Genomic DNA, 18,325 nt, shown 5'->3' with positions numbered 1-18,325 from the left:
AAAACGACAAATTGACCACTGATGACAATGGATTAGTGTACTTGCACAATCTCATCTATGTGCCAAAGAGCATGAGAAGTGAGATCATCAGCATGCACCATGACACTCCACTCCACGGACATTTGGGAACAGAGAAAACAGCTGAACAAATAATGAGAAACTACTACTTCCCAAACACACAAAAAGTTGTTCAAGAATATGTGAAGAACTGTGAAACTTGCATTCGAGATAAAGCAGCAAGACACCAACCCTACGGAAAAATGCAATCCCCAGATGCTCCAACACATCCATGGGAATGGGTTACTATCGATTTCATCACACAGTTACCGACATCACAAGGATATGACTCCATCACAGTCATCACAGACCGAATGACCAAATATATCCATTTGGTACCAGCCAAAGGAACCATGACCGCAGCAGATATGGCACAAATATTCCTGAAGCATGTTATTACCAACCATGGAATGCCTCAGAAGATCACATCAGACCGAGACAAGCTGTTCACTTCAAAATTTTGGACGACACTCACGAACTTGATGGGTATAGAGCACCGCCTCACCACAGCCTACCACCCACAAGCAAATGGTCAAACTGAACGAACCAACCAAACGATTGAGCAATACCTACGGCACTACATCAACTATGAACAAGATGATTGGGTTAGATTCCTACCCATGGCACAGTTTGCATACAACAATGCAGAGCATTCAACACTCAAAGTAACGCCATTTTACGCCAATTATGGATACCACCCAGTGCTATATGAAAAGCCACGACCACAAGAGTCCACATCAGAAGCAGCAAACGAGACAGTTCAAAAGCTGAAGAACTTACACCACCAACTGTCAAGAGGCATTGACTTCATGAACCTACGAGCGGCTATATATTACGACAAGCACCACGGAGAGGGACCTACCTTAAAAGGGGGAGAAAGTATTCCTACTCCGCAGAAATATCAAAACGAAGCGACCAAGTCAAAAGCTCGATCACCAGAAGATTGGACCTTTCACCATTGAAGAAAAAACAGGACCAGTAAATTATCGCTTGAAACTACCGAAATCAATGAAGCGCATACATCCAATATTTCACATCTCGCTATTGGAACCAGCACCGAAAAACGCCATACCAACGGAAAACATCGAAATCGAAAGCAACGATGATGAATATGAAGTGGAACGAGTACTGGATTACCGACAAGTCAATGGACGACCATGTTACCTGATCAAATGGAAAGGGTACGATACCTCTGAGAACACATGGGAACCTATCGCGAACTTGACTGGTTGCCACCAGTTGGTGAAGGAATACCACCAGCGACAGCAGAATCGAAGTTCTCCCAGAAGGAAGGAGAATTCATCATCTGAGTCAAACTAGGATTGTTTGATGTCGCAGCAAGTTGAGCTGCCTCTGCATCAAGAAGGCGCTCAAATTCCTGAAGATCTTCATCAGGCACAGAAGACTCTTCTCCCATTCCTTCCAGCGCACCGAAATCATTATCCAGCATTTTCAAATTCCGCGATTCAAGAAAACGCTTCTGTTTGCGAAGACGCATCACTTTCATTAACAACTCATCGGACTGACGCTCAGCCTCTTCAAGCTGACTAGCAATACGCTCTCTCTCGCGATCGATTCGTTTCCACTCAGACTCTGCATGAACATCACGCTCGCATTTGCGACCAGAACGGACACAATGGCCACATTTCTGGGTAGAAGGAATTCGCTTGCACTCGACAGGGCGTCTCTCACTCATTTTCGAACAACGCTTACAAGGAAAAGATATCTCGCCTTCACGATAAATCCGATCAGCCAGCCTCAGACGATTGCGGTATTCAACTGACATGATGAGTCATGACATGAAGAAAGAAAAAGAAGTTGAACACCTCAGCGCTTACCTGGAAACTGCCGCAGCTTTATGACTTTCGAGGACGAAAGCCTGAAAGAGGGGGAGGTAATGTTACAGAACTCACTGTATCAGCCTCACGTGATGATACAGAGTTAAGACAGGCTCATTGGATAACAGCTCATGGAGAATATGCAAGAAGGAACAGGGATCAAATTGATATTGAAGCGGGTAGCTCAGGTTCGGGGAATCGGGAGCCGATAATCCGACTGCACGAGGCTATATGGCGTACAGAAGATGGAGAGTATATTATACGCCGAAGGGAATAATATTGAAGTCTATGGTAACCACACGTAGAACAAGTGCTTGAGTGCTTGACTATCTAAATACGTGTAAATATCGACCTATATAAAGATCCCCTGGCCTCGGTAATCGGGCCAACTATTTGTCCGATAGATCCTCATCAGATATTCGGCGTGTTGGCACCTGATGATCACGTGTTTCACGTGATATGAAAGGAGTATACTAATATACAAGACGGATGTTATACCATCAGCCTGGTATAGGTATACAAGTATACTATGAAAACATCATACCAGGAAAAGGGAGGATATATAAGAACACTCATTCATGTACTTAGCTTAGTTCTTCGCGATCAATACAAGTCAATCAGCATTGGTTACCTTCTAGTTTCTGACTCGTCCGCACTTAACCAACAACCCAGTATACGTACTCGGTTGGCCTTGTTTCTCCATTCGATTACCTTTACCGTTTCTACTTGTTGATTATCTTACGGAGCCTGGAGGGGGCGATATACCCATCAACGCATACGACATACCGGACCGGACCCGGAGGGGCATTGAGCATACGATTACTTGGGAGACACTTAGGGTAAGTGTCCAGTCTCGAAATACAACTAGCTAGAACCCTAGGTACGACACGAGAGAAGCCAGGTTGTGACAACTTTCTTCAATCAGACATTATACAACCATTCTCTGATAGTCAGCAAACCATCCTTTCTGCACCTGATTCAGACTTCACTTTTCCACCACCACGACCTCGTGCTCCTGATACTCTTGCTCGGGTTGGTCCTAAATTCCGCCAGAATTGGATTCTTTACAGCAATATGGCAAAAACCGACTTTGTTGAATGGTGGTTAAAAACAGACTTTGGATCAAAGAGGGAGGTGAGGAATACAATACATTGGGATGGTAGAAAATCATCCAAATGCTGGGAGCAATTTGAACAAGTTGCACATGAAAAGACTGGCGAGCCAAAGGTCATGTGTAAACGCTGCCATAATATCCTTGTTCACCCACATCATCGCCGTGCAGGATCATCTCCAATGCAAGCACACCTCAAAGGATCTGGCTGTCGCAGTCTAATACCAAGAAAGCGAGGTGTTGATCAGCTTCTACAGGACTCAGTAAGGCTAAGTGCTGATATAATTCTTTTTCTTACTTTAAGAACACTAATAATGTTAATAATTTCTAGTCACATTTATCCGCCAAGAGAGTGTTTACCCCAGATCTATGGATGGAAAAGCTGCTTAATTTCATCACTATTGCACGGCTTCCCTTCCGTATTGTTGAGCATCCTGAATTTAAGGACCTTGTTGAACTTGCACAGCTTGCCCCATCAAGACCAGATATCCCTTCCACCACAACTATTCGACGCCATCTACACACAATGGTTAAAGAACGACAACAAAAGCTGCTCCAGAGGCTTCCACCAGGAGGGAAGCTTTCAATTGCACTTGACTGCTGGACATCTCCCTTTTGCCAAGCATTTATGGCAATCACTGGCTATTTTATTGATCAGGAATGGAACTACTGTGAGATCCTTCTTGGCTTTGAGCCGCTTTATGGAACCCATACTGGCAGTAATCTAAGCTCAGTCCTCTTCAATATTCTCCAGGAGCATAATGTCACTGACCGTGTGCTATCAATCACAACTGATAATGCATCGAACAATAACACCATGATGTCAAGCATTCAAGCATCTGTTCAGGCACAAAATCTTAATAGTGATACCATTATTATCCGGGTTCCATGCATTGCACATGTTATTCAGCTGAGCTTGAATCAGCTCCTTGGGAAAATGAAAGCAAACCCAGTCAACGATACAACAGAGACAGAATGGTCAGATGCATGTACACACTCCCTTCATACAAGATATCAGACAAAGGAGATTGCAGACACATTAAACAAGGTATAATATGCTCTTATCCTCTACCCTAATATCTAATAACTACTAACAGTATTGAAAGGTTCGGAGCCTTGCTATCTTTATCAATGCAAGTCCACAGCGCCGGGAAGCATTCCTAGATCTTCAGACCAAACAGCCAAAGCTTGTTCCTTACCAAGATGTTCGTACACGCTGGAATTCTACATTTTTGATGCTTCGCCGTGCCAAACAACTGCAGCCTATTTTCGATGAATACTGTATGATGCATCAATATCTCCATTTCAAGCTCAATAAGGAGGAATGGCGCCAAATTGAGTATCTTCTTTGGGTTACCCAGCCTTTCTTTCAATTCACCACTGCCCTTTCAAAGACAAAGGATGTTACTGTTCATCTGATCTTTGGCATTTACAATAAGCTGTTTGACCACCTTGAGGCATCTATACAGCAGCTTCAGCGCAAGAAAGTCCCCTGGAAGAAGACAATGCTTGATGCACTAGAAGCAGCGCGGTCTAAGCTCTCTGATTACTATGGTAATACAGATAATGAGCTCCATGGTGATATCTTCGCAATTAGCACAATTATGGCTCCATCAAACAAGCTTCAGTTCTTTTCCACTAAGGATTGGGAGGATGATACAATTGACTATTGTGCACGATACCGCAATAGCCTTGACAACTATCTTGAGCGGTATAAAAAGCAGCTTTCTGATAAGCACATACTGTCAATGCATCAACCATCTACAAGCCCTACTTCTGAGCTTGAGATGCTACTTAACTCTACAACCCCCAGATCTCAGCATTCACAAACAAGAAAGAATAATGATGAGCTTACACAATATCTAGAGAGAGGTCAGTGCTTATTTTATGTCTTGGATGATTATGACTAACACTAATAGCAGGTCTTGTTTATACTCCTCCAAGACTCTTCTGGAAAGAGCATGAGCTTGAATTTCCAGCACTATCAAGCCTTGCTCGGGATATCCTTTCTATCCCAGCTAGTGGTGCTGGTGTTGAGCGCCTCTTTAACTCTGCTCGTGATATCTGTCATTATCGTCGAGGAAACCTCAAATCTGATACAATCAAGGATCTGATGATGTATATGTGCACATCAAAGTTTGAGATTAAACAAGAGGAGCTAGATTTGATAAAAGAGTATCTCTCAGCTGGTGAAATTACAGGCATTGAGGAGGAAAAAGCCCTCTCTCAGCCCCAGGAAGATTTGGAACCAATAAGCGACAATGAGGAAGATGATATACTATATAACTCACAGCCTGCAGCACCTAGTGAGCGTGCCCTAGGGAAACGATGCAGAAGCATTTCTTCTGAGCCAAGGGATGAGATAGACCATGAGCTTGATGATGATGATGGTGATCATCCTCTACCTAATATACCAGAAGAAAAGAGTAGTATGCAGGCACGTTCAAGAAGAGTTCGGAAACAGCCAAAGATGCCAGCTGGCTTTGAAATTGATAGATACTAGTTCCTATTAGAAGAATTACAATAAATTGAGTTATGACAAAAGTTCTCTTCGATCCAATATCAACAAATGTGAATTATTCAACCAGTAGACTTTCTTACAACTACAATACCATTTAATACTGCCAAGGATCGCATAAATTATGTAGACACAGATTCGTCAAATTTGCACTGTTTACATATCCACATGGATATCCAAATCCACATGCGGATAGCAAATGCTATCCAAATCCATATCCGCACGGATATGAGGATGTCAAATGCTATCCAAATCCGCAAATTTGCGGATTTGGATATGTATAATTTGGATATTTTGCGGATCGTGTCGCAGTCTACTATGGGAGCAAGTGGAGTGATACAAGAATATCCAATGCAAGGACTTTCCGCAGAGCTGGATGAATCTAATAATCCCTATAACTTCGGAAGTGATTTTCTTCCAGATGTGGGAAGTTGGCCAAACGAGTGAGTTTAAGTCTTGGCAAATACACATTATGCCAACTGACCAACATCATTGGTAGAGCCTATCAGACAAGTATTGATCCTTCGGACATGTTTAAGTATGATAGACGCTGAGCTTTGCTATGTTTATGATGGCTAAGACAAGAGTAGTGAGGCTGAAAGCCAACATTCATCCCCCGATTTCATGCATGACAATGGTGATGGGTTTTTCCCTATGGACAATCTCTCTATGGCCATCGATAGCCTTCCAATAAACATCCAGGGCCCCTCGGCTACGGTTCAGATGCTTTATTCCAGTGTAAAGGGCATGTCATCTGCCATTAAACGCTTATCTGCAGAAGTGGTCAGCACATCTCTGGCGGTCAAAAGCCTTAATGCAAAGACCAATCAGATTGCTGATACTATTGGCAACCTGTCTGAGACTGTGGATGAAATTGTCAAACGAGAACGGATAGCAATGGAGAGGTTTGGCAAATTCCCAAGCCAAGAGGGCCGACCTAGTCCTATTGCCTTTCGGCGGCCTTGATATGGTATACTATATGTTCACTGATCTCCCTTGTGGGACGACCTGCTCACATTGCTGTATTCCATGTGAGGTGCAGTTGTTTGTTTTGTTGATCACTACGGCGTTACCTCCTGTCTTCCTTCCTCATGTCAATTATTCGTCGATTGCTAACTAGGTAGAGCCAATGAGTTGGATGTTCCATTACCTTAGCTGAGCCCGTGACACCTTGCTCTTTTCTTTATTTCAAATTCCCTAGCTGCCTTCATCGCGACACTAGTCACAATGGGCAGATCTATATGGGAATAGATTTATATGTGATATAGAGAAGTAGAGACAATTAAGAAGAGGTAATTAATGGGACAAGATGTATCATAGCCATGGTTGTGAACAGAGCGTGGTCATGGATGAGGGCCATTCTCTCATCAGCGCCATACTTGATCCTATCATACACATGCTCCCGCCATATCATTACCCTAATTGAGCTTGAACAAACATGTTGGTTTGCCACTGTAAGTGTGAGCGGTTTGGTTGTACCCAAAATATTCTGATCCATTGTCCTCGGATGTTATTAGCCTCAAGTCTAGGATAGGAAGATGTGGTTTTGACGGTTAATCTGCGGTTCGTACTTTTGGCAACACTGACGATCATCCCCCAAATTCCAGATTCAGATTAGTGTTGGTCGCTTGTTTCCAACATATAATCCACCGGTGGCGTTCAAAGCTAGAGGTATATTCGCCCAACAAAGTTTGACAGCGCCCGGCCCGACAAACCCGTCCAATCAACTTTCATACAGAGTGAAACCCTGCTGTCTATTTGCTGATTGGATATTCCTGCTTAGCGACACTGTGTAGCTGTGAAATTGAATGGGTCCGCATTCTTTACCTTAAAGTTTACTGTTATGTAGGTGGAGCTCAAGAGTTTTGCAGCACAAGTGCTTCGCCAACCCCTGACCCGACAGTTCGGTTCAGCCGAATCCTGATAATTGTGGGCACTGATCTCCATTCATGGTCTTTTGCTTGAAATTAATACGGAGTACGGAGTACGTGTCCGGTCTCTTTCCATAATCAATGCAATAAGAAGTAAGATACATAATTACGGGATGGGCCACATTTCGCCACAGGCATCGGTTGGATAAATAGTCGGTCCAACTAGCAACGCCTTGGATGCCACTGTGGCCATACCATAGATTACTAGTTAACTATAAGGCGAGCTCAGCGCTTCTCTCAACAATCCAATCGTCTCTAGTTTCATATCATATCCACTGCAGGTTGTTACAAACTGTTAAGGGCTAAGCCCACAGTGCTAATGACTAGCTATCATACAAGAGATTCCGTTGAAGAAGAGAAGAACAGATGTCCGATCGGACAGTCTTTTATATACAAAAGTACCTTCTGCGGGGTACGTAGTCAGATAACCACTCCCATCATTCCTCCAGATAACATATCATTTATTCTACAGGCGCAGCCTGTGACACAAACACAAGTACGAAAAAAAAATTAAGTCCACACTCCAACAGTCCACTATGGCTTAGAATGCCTGTTGACTGAACCTCAACAGTGCAAATAGCATCCTTCTATGGCATCACTCTGTGGAAGCCAGCACTAACCTCAAAATCATGCTCCTGTTTTATTTTCACGAGTTTTCCACACCTGTAAATTATAACCAAAGCCAGAAACCCTGAAGCAGAAAGGCCGGTGGTGATAATGGTCAATAATGCCATAATTGACCAATTTCCTTCCCTTGCCGTGTAAATATTGACAAGTGATGTGACCAGCCCTGCTGTAGCATTGAGAAGTGTTGGACTGTAAAGGGCAACTCAGTTGAGTACAGTTACCCATATTGGTGCTTGAGTGTCACTTACATAAACAGGCGGTTGATGAGCCATATATAGTTGTTTTTTCGCTCCCAGAAAAGCCAGGCAGTCAATACGGCACCGAGGACAAAGAGAAACACTGCAATTGCTACAAGCGGGGGATTCTGGATGGTATTGAGGATGGCTTTACCAGCCTCAGTCTTGTCCAGACTCTTCTCTAGAGCATCCGATTTCTGAAGTGAAGTAAATGTGCCGGGAATAACCAGATACCCAGCAAGGAGCGCCCAGTGTGCAAACTCAGCAACTAGGTTTAAGTACCAGGGAACTTCATCAAGGAGCATCTGCTCATATCTGGTTTCGATAGAACGTAATGTGTTGGCCCGATTCACAGAAACATTTTCGTGGGGAGATGCTGGGGCCTGAGAGGCTTCCATCTTTGTGGAATAACTATGGAGGAACGGGTGTTCCTTAAGTACTTATAGAAGACCATTTGAGTGGGGCGAGCCTAAGACGTGTACTGTTTCAGTGGCCATTGGTTCCATGTTAAACACGTTACTAGGAGTACTACAGCCGAGTTTTTTGATGAAAGATTTAATCAACTTAAAAGATCAATAATTACTCAAGGCAAAACGGCTCCATAAACCTTGTTCACAAAGAAAAAGGATCAGGTAGTTCACTGGCTATGTGGCTTGACTGCCTTGAGCTGCACCCCAAGACCCAGCCCAACCTCTCTAGACAGTCTCTGTACATTGCTTTTTACTCTGAGCAATTGTACAAAGTGTATTAACAGGGCGAAGGCACCATGGCACCGCGCTGGTCTGTAGAAAAGGATGCTTGCAAATCTGGTCAGCAGCAATACAGCCAACTTATTCAATGGATCTTACCTCTAGGAGGTCATCAGCAGTTGTTGTAGGCGGCGCGCCGGCGAAGTCCTCAGCAAGCAGGCCAATCGTGCCACGTACTCTAGTTGGTTGCTCAAGTCGAAGCAGTCTCCGGGCTGCGTTGCAGACAGCCTGAATGTCTTTGGCCTTGCTGTGTATGCTACTTTTAGGCTTCTTTAGGAGAGTCTCGCCAATACCAGCTGTAAAAGTCAGGTAAACCCTGTATTGTGCTGGATTGACTGGATGTAATAGGCCGAAGCCTTACTATCTAGTATATAGATATGTACAAAAAGAACTCGTTGAAGGAAGGAAGAATCGTGTTGGAACCCAGGGTGTAGTGGACATATGGCTCAACCAATGGAATCTCAAAAGAGGTCTGTCTTGCTATATAGCTCCTATCTGGCAATTTTATGAGGGGCAAGCTGACTAATACAAAACAATCGGCAATTTAGATAGTCCACCTCCGAGCTATGGATTCCGACAAGAACCACCTCGAAGTCAGGTGACCTCTGGTCACCTGATCACGAGGACACGTCCAAATTCATTGCCCGCCATACTAACGATTTGTCGGAATCCATAGCTCGGAGGTGGACTATCTAAATTGCCGATTGTTTTGTATTAGTCAGCTTGCCCCTCATAAAATTGCCAGATAGGAGCTATATAGCAAGACAGACCTCTTTTGCGATTCCATTGGTTGAGCCATATGTCCACTACACCCTGGGTTCCAACAGTTATGAGCCCGGTTCGCCGCCGAAATCGTCAGTTTTGAAGCTATACACATAGGCTTGTGGTAGCGAGTGTTATAGGACAATTACCCCTGAGCAAGTTGAGCAACGAGCAACTGAACCCCTACAAAACAGAGTGGATTCATAAAACCATGGAGTCAAACAGTGTGGTCTCCGCCATGAAGGGCGATAAACTGAAGGACTCTCCTCAATGGAGAAACTGGTTTGCAAGAGTGAAGCTATTTGCTCGCCAGAAGAAGGTGTGGGACCTAGTAAACCCACAGATTGAGGAAGATTACCTCGAGCAGCCAATGCGCAAGCCGAAGAGGCCTCAATACCCAGAAGGTGGATCTGAGAGTGTTAAGCGTGAATGGAGAGATCGGCTTGACATCTATAAGCTTGATCTAGCGGAGTGGGAGCAGCAGGCAAAGGGCTTGGATGCTGTGAACGAATGGATCATCACTAACCTTGATCCAATTCACCATGCCTCCCTGCTTGACTATGAGACTCCGTATGAACGTTTGGTTTATCTCACAACTCGATTTGCCCGATCGAATGCATATGAGGAAGATATCCGTGCTCAGTGGAAGTGGTTCTCATCATCTCCGCCTAGAAAGGGCGTTGACATTAATCACTGGCTAGCCGACTGGAATACTCTGAGGGAACAAGCAGTTAGTTTAGATTTGCCTGAAGTGAAGAGTGCGAACAAGGATTTCCTTCGTGCAGTGAAAGACGTCTTGCCTACCTGGTGGCAGGCGAAGTATGAGTCAATCATAATGAACCATGAGGATTGGGAGACTCGAGATCTGATTGAAAACTTCCGAGGGTTCTACCAAGAGATGGTGCCACAGAAACCAACCAGTACTATCTCAAAAGCATCATTTTCGACATTCCAGGACTTTGAAGAGGCAGAAACAGACCAGCTGCAGAAACCACCACAGAAGCAAGGAAACAAGCCACCGATCCCTAAGCGCTGGTGCCCCTGTGGTAACCGAGGACATAAACCCTGGCTTTGCTATATAATTAATGAAGCCATACGCCCACAGGGCTGGACGGTGCAGAAGGCAAAGAAGCAAAAGGTGGATAAGGCCCTTAAGGATGATCCTCAATGGAAAGACTGGATTGAGACAAAAGTCAAGGAAAATAATGAGAGGCAGCAAAAGGAAGAGAAGCCCAATGAGTCAGCCAATAGTGCTCTGCCCTCACAGATATCCTTCTTCACGTCGACAGATATAGCAGCACTTAATAGTGCTCCAGAGAGCTTCCAGGATCTTAGATCTCGATGGATCCTTGATAATGCCTCATCGATGCACGTCTGCAATGACCGAAGCAGATTTGTCACCTATACATCAACGAGTTCGAGCCTGAAGACTGGTGACTCAACCACAAGAGTAGAAGGACTTGGTACAGTGAAGCTTCAAGGTGTGGACCCGACAACTGGTAAAGAGAAAGCTATCACACTTAGCAATGCCCTCTATTCACCTGGATTCCATACCAACCTTGTGTCATATGGAGCATTGAAGAAGAAAGGCGGCCGTTGGGATGAGGATGGGGATTGCATTCGTGACCCTAATGGTACACCAGTGGTTAGCCTTAAGCCAATCGATTCATTGAACTTGTGGGCATTTGATATACCCTATACAGCAGCAGGTCATGCACATGCAGTCCGAAAATCTGAACAGCCACTAGTGGCAGAAGCACCTGCAGAGATATGGCATCGAAGACTTGGACATGTTGCTCCACAGGTCATACAGAAAGCAGCTGATATGGTTGATGGTGTTAAAATCAAAGGTGAACTACCAGATTCGACCGCGCCAGAATCGACAGAGACAAGTATTTGTGAGGTCTGCAAGCTATCTCATGCACCAAGACAGATCTCAAGGCGTCCTATTGGACAAACATTTGGATGGTGTGGCCGAATCCATTTTGATTTGGTTCAGTTCTCACCTGGATATAATGGGCATCAGTGGATGACACACTTTTATGTTGAAGGCATCCGATTTCACTGGTTATACACTCATACATTCAAGTCTGAGTGTAGAGAAGCTGTCAGAAAATTCATTGCTTTGGTCAAGAACTGGTGGAACTTACCAATCAGAGCATTCCACTATGACAATGAGCAGTCCGCTGGAGATAATGTGGAAGCCTTTCTAAATAACTGTGGTATAATTGTTTCCCACAGTATTGTAGGGCACCCTGAACAAAATGGACCGGCTGAACGGTCAGGGGGTGTCATACTTGAAATGGCCCGACACCTGCGGATTGAGGGTGGCCAGCTACCAAAACAACTATGGCCTGAGTTTGTTAGCGCTGCAGCATGGATCCTAAACCGAATCCCCACTTATCTGAAGGATGAGAAACGATGGATAGTGCCCTGGGAAGAGGCACGCCATGAGTTTGCAGGAGATAGAATGAAGAAAACAAGCCTTGCAAACCTTCGTGTGTATGGTGCTCTATCCTACTGTCGAATCAGAAGCATTCCACGCAAAGAGAAGACCCATCCAAGAGCAGAAATCGGTTTCCTAGTTGGATATATTGCTTCAAACATATGGAAGATATGGTTCCCAGCCAGAGGGAAAGTTGAGGTCGTACGAGATGCTTTCTTTGATGAATCGAGGAAGTGGAAGCCAGATATGCAGTACTGGCAAGATGTTGACCTCCCCACGCAAGAACCAGTTATTTTAACTGAGTATCAACAACTAGATGCTATTCGACAGGACCTTAGTATGCCAGCTTCAGTACTACCACTCGAGGAGGATCAGAATAGGAACCATACAGATGACCAGCATGAAGAACCGGTTGACAGTCAGAAGGTGCAGATTCCGAAGGAAGATGAGATAATAGCTCAGGAAAGTGCTACGCCGGAAAAGAGATATGAGGCTCAAGAAACCATGCCTCAAGCCTCGCCTCAAGACACCTTACCAGGAGCGTTTCCCACAGAAGAACAGGTCCCACTACCACCTACTCCACCGTACGAAGCGCTGCAAAACACGCTGCAGGAAACAGATTTGAGCCCTGTCACTGCTCAGGGGGTGGAAGACCAGCTTGAACATCAGACACAGGAGCTGGATAATCAGGAGCAGACACCAGAGCTCCAAGTCAATGAGGAAGAGGAACAACTCTCCGACAGTGAACAACAGCTACAACAAGAGTTACAAGCTCCACGCAGCGGAGATGATGGCATTGACATATCAAATATCATCAGCGGTGGTAGAAGAAGGAAGGCCAGGGAGGATCATGAATATGTGGCTTATGCCACTACTGAGACTGAGGACCCCCTGAGCTATTGAGGGCATTCGCAGCTGCCTTATACACAGAAAAGCCGATCCAACGTCATCGAGATGACTTGCCACCACCACCAGAGAACTGGAAGGAGATGCTTAAGCATCCACATGCAGAGGGCTTCATGGAAGCATGTGCAAGGGAGATTCATACATTAACAGAGAAGTCAACGTTCACCATCATTGAGAAGCCAAAGGATGTTTCAAAGCAAGTCCTACCCTTACGCTGGGTTTTTGCATATAAGTTCAACCAGGATGGCTACCTTGTGAAGCTAAAGGCTCGAATTTGTGCCCGTGGAGACCTTGAGATGATCAGTCCTGAAGAGAAGAGAGCAGCTACATTAGCTGCCCGTACAGCAAGGATGATCTTTGCCTTAGTGGCCGCATTTAATCTTGACCTCCGCCAGCGAGATGCTGTTGGTGCTTTTCTCAACAGCAAGCTACTGAAGGAGATATACACACAGATGCCACAAGGTTTTGAACAGCCACGGAAGTGCTGGAAGCTCAATTGCGCACTATATGGCTTACGGATCTCACCGAAGCTATGGCAACAGGAGGCATCAAAGGTGCTCACCAAGCTAGGTCTTAAAGTCGTTCCAGAAGATCCTTGTGTGTTCGTGAAGGAAGGCATCATTGTCTTCTTCTATGTGGATGATATTCTTATTGCAAACCATCCAAGCGTACGAAATCAAGCAAGACAGCTTGAGAGAGACCTCGAGGCACATTGGGAACTCACCGACCATGGTGAAGCAGAGTGGTTCCTTAATATTCGGATACTGCGAGACAGACAGCAGCATAAGCTATGGCTGTGCCAGGATACATACATTAGCAGTGTCGCTATGAGATACCACCTCACACATCGCGCACCTGTCTATACGCCATTACCTGTTGAAGAGTTGATGCCATATGAAGGAACAGCTTCAGCAGAAGATATCAAACTATACCAGCAGAAAGTAGGATCATCACAGTATGCCACCACAATCACACGACCAGATGCAGCCAAAGCAGCAGCCAAATTGTCTCAATTCCTTATGAATCCAGGCCCACAGCATCAGAACGCAGTTGACCGAGTGATATGTTATCTATACACAACGCGTTTTAGGGCCATTGAGTTCGGAATTGGCAGCGGATTAGAGTCCATTGAATTTGCCAGCGATGCGTCATATGGGGATAATCCTGACCGGAAAAGCTCAGCAGGTTATATATGCCAGGTGTACGGAGGACCAGTGGATTGGAAAGCTTCAAAACAACCCACGGTCACCACCTCTACCACTGAAGCAGAACTGCTTGGCTTGTCAGAAACAGCACGCTCTCTCCAATGGTGGAAGCGGTTCGTTTCCAGGATCCAGTTTAACCCTGATCATACAATATCGATTCGATGTGACAACAGACAGACAGTTGAGCTGTTGACCTCAGAGCAAGCCAAAATCAGTACAAAGCTTCGACATGTCGATATCCATGGACACTGGTTAAGGCAGGAGGTCAGAGAGGGTCGAATCAAGGTTATATGGGTGCCAACAGGCCAGATGGTGGCAGATGGACTCACCAAGTTACTCCCTCGTCAGAAGCATGAGCACTTCGTTAAGATGCTCAGGATGGCTGATATAAGCCATATAACTGACTAGCCCAAGCAGAAGACAGAGGCCAGTCTATAGAAGGACCAGAAATGAAGGATTCCAGGCTGTGCAGCTCTCCCTGAAACAGGTAGAGCTGAGGGGGTGTGTCGGAATCCATAGCTCGGAGGTGGACTATCTAAATTGCCGATTGTTTTGTATTAGTCAGCTTGCCCCTCATAAAATTGCCAGATAGGAGCTATATAGCAAGACAGACCTCTTTTGCGATTCCATTGGTTGAGCCATATGTCCACTACACCCTGGGTTCCAACAGTTATGTACATGAATGAATAATCAATGCATAATGATGTATAAATCCGCATTGCGCAGCAATTCCGCATTGCGGAGGCCGCACTGTTCTAACACAAGGCCATAGTTGTTTGATACCTTGGCTCAGGGTGCAAAGTGCCGAGTGGGGTGGGAAAGTGAAGGAAGTAATGGAGAGGTTGTTAGCCTGTGTGCAAGGTGAGGTGATGAGGAGCATAAGTATGTAGACGAAGTTTCAACATGTTACTTTGCTACTGCATACTGCTGTTATTGCTAATTGCAGCTTCAGTTATTACACGGTTGAGTTGAGCTGACTGGACGCTATTCTTTGAGCAATTATGCTGTTACATACCAGGATGCAGATATGTCAACATTTAGGAATACTGTAACTACGATTGGCACAACACCTTCCACCCTGTGATACATCGTTCTCCATCACCCGTTGCACTCCTCCTGCCTTCAATTTCACCAGGTCCACATGCACCAGCGCAAAATGGCGCAGTCCCTGACCAGTATCCAATCAGATCCATTGCTGATATAGGAGATGGGCGCTCGCTGCTTGATAGGAGGGATTGGACGTTGTCTTGAATGTTATTAGCAACCGCTTTTTACTGACAAAAAAGTAAAGATGCCCTCAATATGCTTACTGATGTTGGAGTCGGACGGCGGCAGGACTGATTCTGTGCAGCCGCTGACCAGCAGCAGCATGCCTGGGAGAAGAGCGCTGGTCAAATGCATTTCCAACAGAATGTCACAAATCCGTACAGAAAGGTCCGCATAATCTGTATGTAGTTCTTTTAGTGGAAAGGAAGCGAAGCTGCAAAAAAACAAACAGCAGGACAGCAGGACAGGGGGAAAACTGTCCTGACTTATATATGTACTCCGGAGTGATCGCCAGTTGACCCCAGGGAGTGACGCGTGCACCGGAGTAAACATCGCCCCCTCATCATACTCCGTACATGCATACATACATGACACTATGCAAATCTTCAGGTTGCCTTTCAGCCAGCCACCGTGTCGATCAGTGGTTCAACTATGTGATATTAATAAGGTGCTGATGGGGATGGTGTGTGAGTAGTAGTAGTATTTATTTATACACACTCCTGCTCCCATATTTTCCAGAGAACTTACTCCGTAGTTATATCTTTCGTCCAAAGCCCAAACTAGTTTTTTTTTTTTTTTTCCCTTTTCCCACGGAGTACATTAATCAAAAACAGAAAATGAAGGCCTTCTTCGCCATTCTCTCGGCACTGGTGCCCTTCACTAACGCCATGACCCTCTCCGGAAACAACGTGGACATTCTGCGCTCTGCCGAATCCATCCTCCACGCTGCACAGGATCTTCCCAGCAGCGGCAACGACCACACCATGCACACCAACGACGATGGTCTCACGTTCCTCACCCACATTGCCCTCTACTCGGAGGTCCATGGGAACCTTACCTTCGCGGACACAGAAGTCCGGGCAAGTCACGACGTCGAACCCACAATCTGGCGTCTCTACATGGATTGCCGCGACTATTCCAAAGGGTTCGAGTTCCAGGCCCTTGACCCCTTCAATCGCCAGATCTGGTGGAATGTCAACTACGACCGAGTAATTGTCGGTGGGGGCTCGTATGACATGGCGGCCCGGTTCCAACTCCGGATCGGTAGAAAGAATGACAAGCAGAGTGACGGAGCCGGTACTGAGGACAAGCATCTGAGCGATGGGAATGACGAGCGCCAATGGATGTATATCATGAACAATAACAACGGATGCATCTTCTTCAACAAGGACGGCTTGGCCCGGACTGGAACTCTGAGCGCCTGCCACCCCATTAAGTTCAAGCAGATTGACGAGAAAGAATTGCCCATCTGGGAGGACCCGCTCAAGGCCTGTTCTTCTTAAATCACTTGGTATTGTGAACGATGATCGATATTCGAATACTATCTGTCTCGGTGGGAGGAATGGTGGATGGCGTTGGCATCTGCGCAACTTGGGTTATATATATTGTATTGTTCTATTAGGTAGAATAGCAGACAATAACGAACTGATATTCCTATCTAAACTATTGTAGCCGTCGACGAGAATATCGAATCTGAAGGAAAGAAAAGAAGAGGAAGGTCTATTCGAAGAAGTCATGAACAACCAACACAGGAAACCTCAATTCCCTGTTCCATTGATGGTGGCATCGCTATGTTGAGGGGTGTCAAAGCGGTGACGGTCAAAAGCGCTACGAAGGAAAGTGGACACAGGTGAAGCTCTAGCGCGGTACGTTTTATTGAGGCTACCTTCGTCAGGCTACTCACCCTCTGCTCAGTCTCTACTCAGTGATCAGCTCAGGCTGCTCAGGGCGTGCTCAGGGCATGCTCAGGTCTACGCAGTGAGCAAAAAGCGGCGAGGGGTGAGCACTAAAACGGAAAGGGAAGGCCTTCGAGCTGTCCAGAAAATCAAGTACGTATGTATGTACCACTTCATTTACCCTGGCCCCTCGCATCGACGGCGATATGTAGGATACAACAATAATATATATCTTGTACAAATGAGATAAATTACAATGAGAAGCAAGGAAAATGGGTTAAACAGCACTAAGAGAAAAAAGATGGTGTGTCAACTCGTTTAGTTAACAATAATCCACGGCCAGTCAACATGCGACCAAAAGATTGGCTGTGGATTGTTGAGGGATCAACCAACGACTTGTGGTCCAACTTAGAGCCACAGAGCTTTTTGCCACCAAACACACCTCATATTGGCGGTGTCATCTGTCTGCACCTTGACATTGGCCCTGTTCCCACCGATACCGAGCATGGTAGCATTGTGCCCCTGCTTCGGGAATATAGGCAGTCCAGGTCCATTCGGATTCCCTGTAGCAATGAAGTTGGTGATATATCCCTGCATTAACTTCGCAATCGAGGCCACCATGTGTGACACTCCAGTGGAGTGGTCTGTCGCCTCACCATTCCAGTAGGTATAGGAAACATCCTGGCCATGAAGAGCCGGTGCAACTTGAAATTCATAGTTGTAGGTCTCATTTTCGAAGGCGCGAGCGAGATAGTTGGTGTTGCAAGTAAATATCTCCTCATTCACCATGGCGATAGTTCGATTGATGCCGGAGTTATACCGTGCGCTGATCGCTGGGTCGCTGAAGTTGGCCGGATATAGTGTATTCACGATGTAGTCGATGACAGACAAGTCAATGCCGGGAAACAGAGCTCGAATTGCAGCAGTATTGTTGGCCCATGGTGGTGTAAATGAAGGACTCTCGTTCTTATTATGACCCACCATGACGCTAACGTTA

General features: G+C 45.6%; 4 protein-coding genes across 4 annotated transcripts; 2 read left to right on the top strand and 2 right to left on the bottom strand.

The window, feature by feature from the left end:
- Positions 1-1,267: 1,267 nt before the first annotated feature.
- ACHE_31158S (uncharacterized protein) lies at positions 1,268-1,753 on the bottom strand (the record flags this gene model as incomplete). Its single annotated transcript, XM_043277857.1, has 1 exon — positions 1,268-1,753. The coding sequence occupies one exon, from the start codon at positions 1,751-1,753 to the stop codon at positions 1,268-1,270; it is 486 nt and encodes a 161-aa protein (XP_043135693.1).
- A 4,301-nt stretch (positions 1,754-6,054) lies between these two features.
- ACHE_31157A (uncharacterized protein) lies at positions 6,055-6,490 on the top strand (the record flags this gene model as incomplete). Its single annotated transcript, XM_043277856.1, has 2 exons — positions 6,055-6,062; positions 6,115-6,490. 2 exons carry the CDS (start codon positions 6,055-6,057, stop codon positions 6,488-6,490), a joined length of 384 nt encoding a protein of 127 aa, XP_043135692.1.
- A 1,836-nt stretch (positions 6,491-8,326) lies between these two features.
- Positions 8,327-8,716, bottom strand: ACHE_31156S (uncharacterized protein; the record flags this gene model as incomplete). Its single annotated transcript, XM_043277855.1, has 1 exon — positions 8,327-8,716. The coding sequence occupies one exon, from the start codon at positions 8,714-8,716 to the stop codon at positions 8,327-8,329; it is 390 nt and encodes a 129-aa protein (XP_043135691.1).
- A 7,553-nt stretch (positions 8,717-16,269) lies between these two features.
- Positions 16,270-16,935, top strand: ACHE_31155A (uncharacterized protein; the record flags this gene model as incomplete). Its single annotated transcript, XM_043277852.1, has 1 exon — positions 16,270-16,935. One exon carries the CDS (start codon positions 16,270-16,272, stop codon positions 16,933-16,935), a length of 666 nt encoding a protein of 221 aa, XP_043135690.1.
- Between the last annotated feature and the right edge of the window lie 1,390 nt (positions 16,936-18,325).

This window comes from Aspergillus chevalieri, chromosome 3 (assembly GCF_016861735.1).
Source record: "Aspergillus chevalieri M1 DNA, chromosome 3, nearly complete sequence".
NCBI classification, from domain to species: Eukaryota; Fungi; Ascomycota; class Eurotiomycetes; order Eurotiales; family Aspergillaceae; genus Aspergillus; species Aspergillus chevalieri.
Note: the sequence above shows the minus strand (reverse complement) of the source record. Positions and strands in the feature narration are given on the sequence as shown.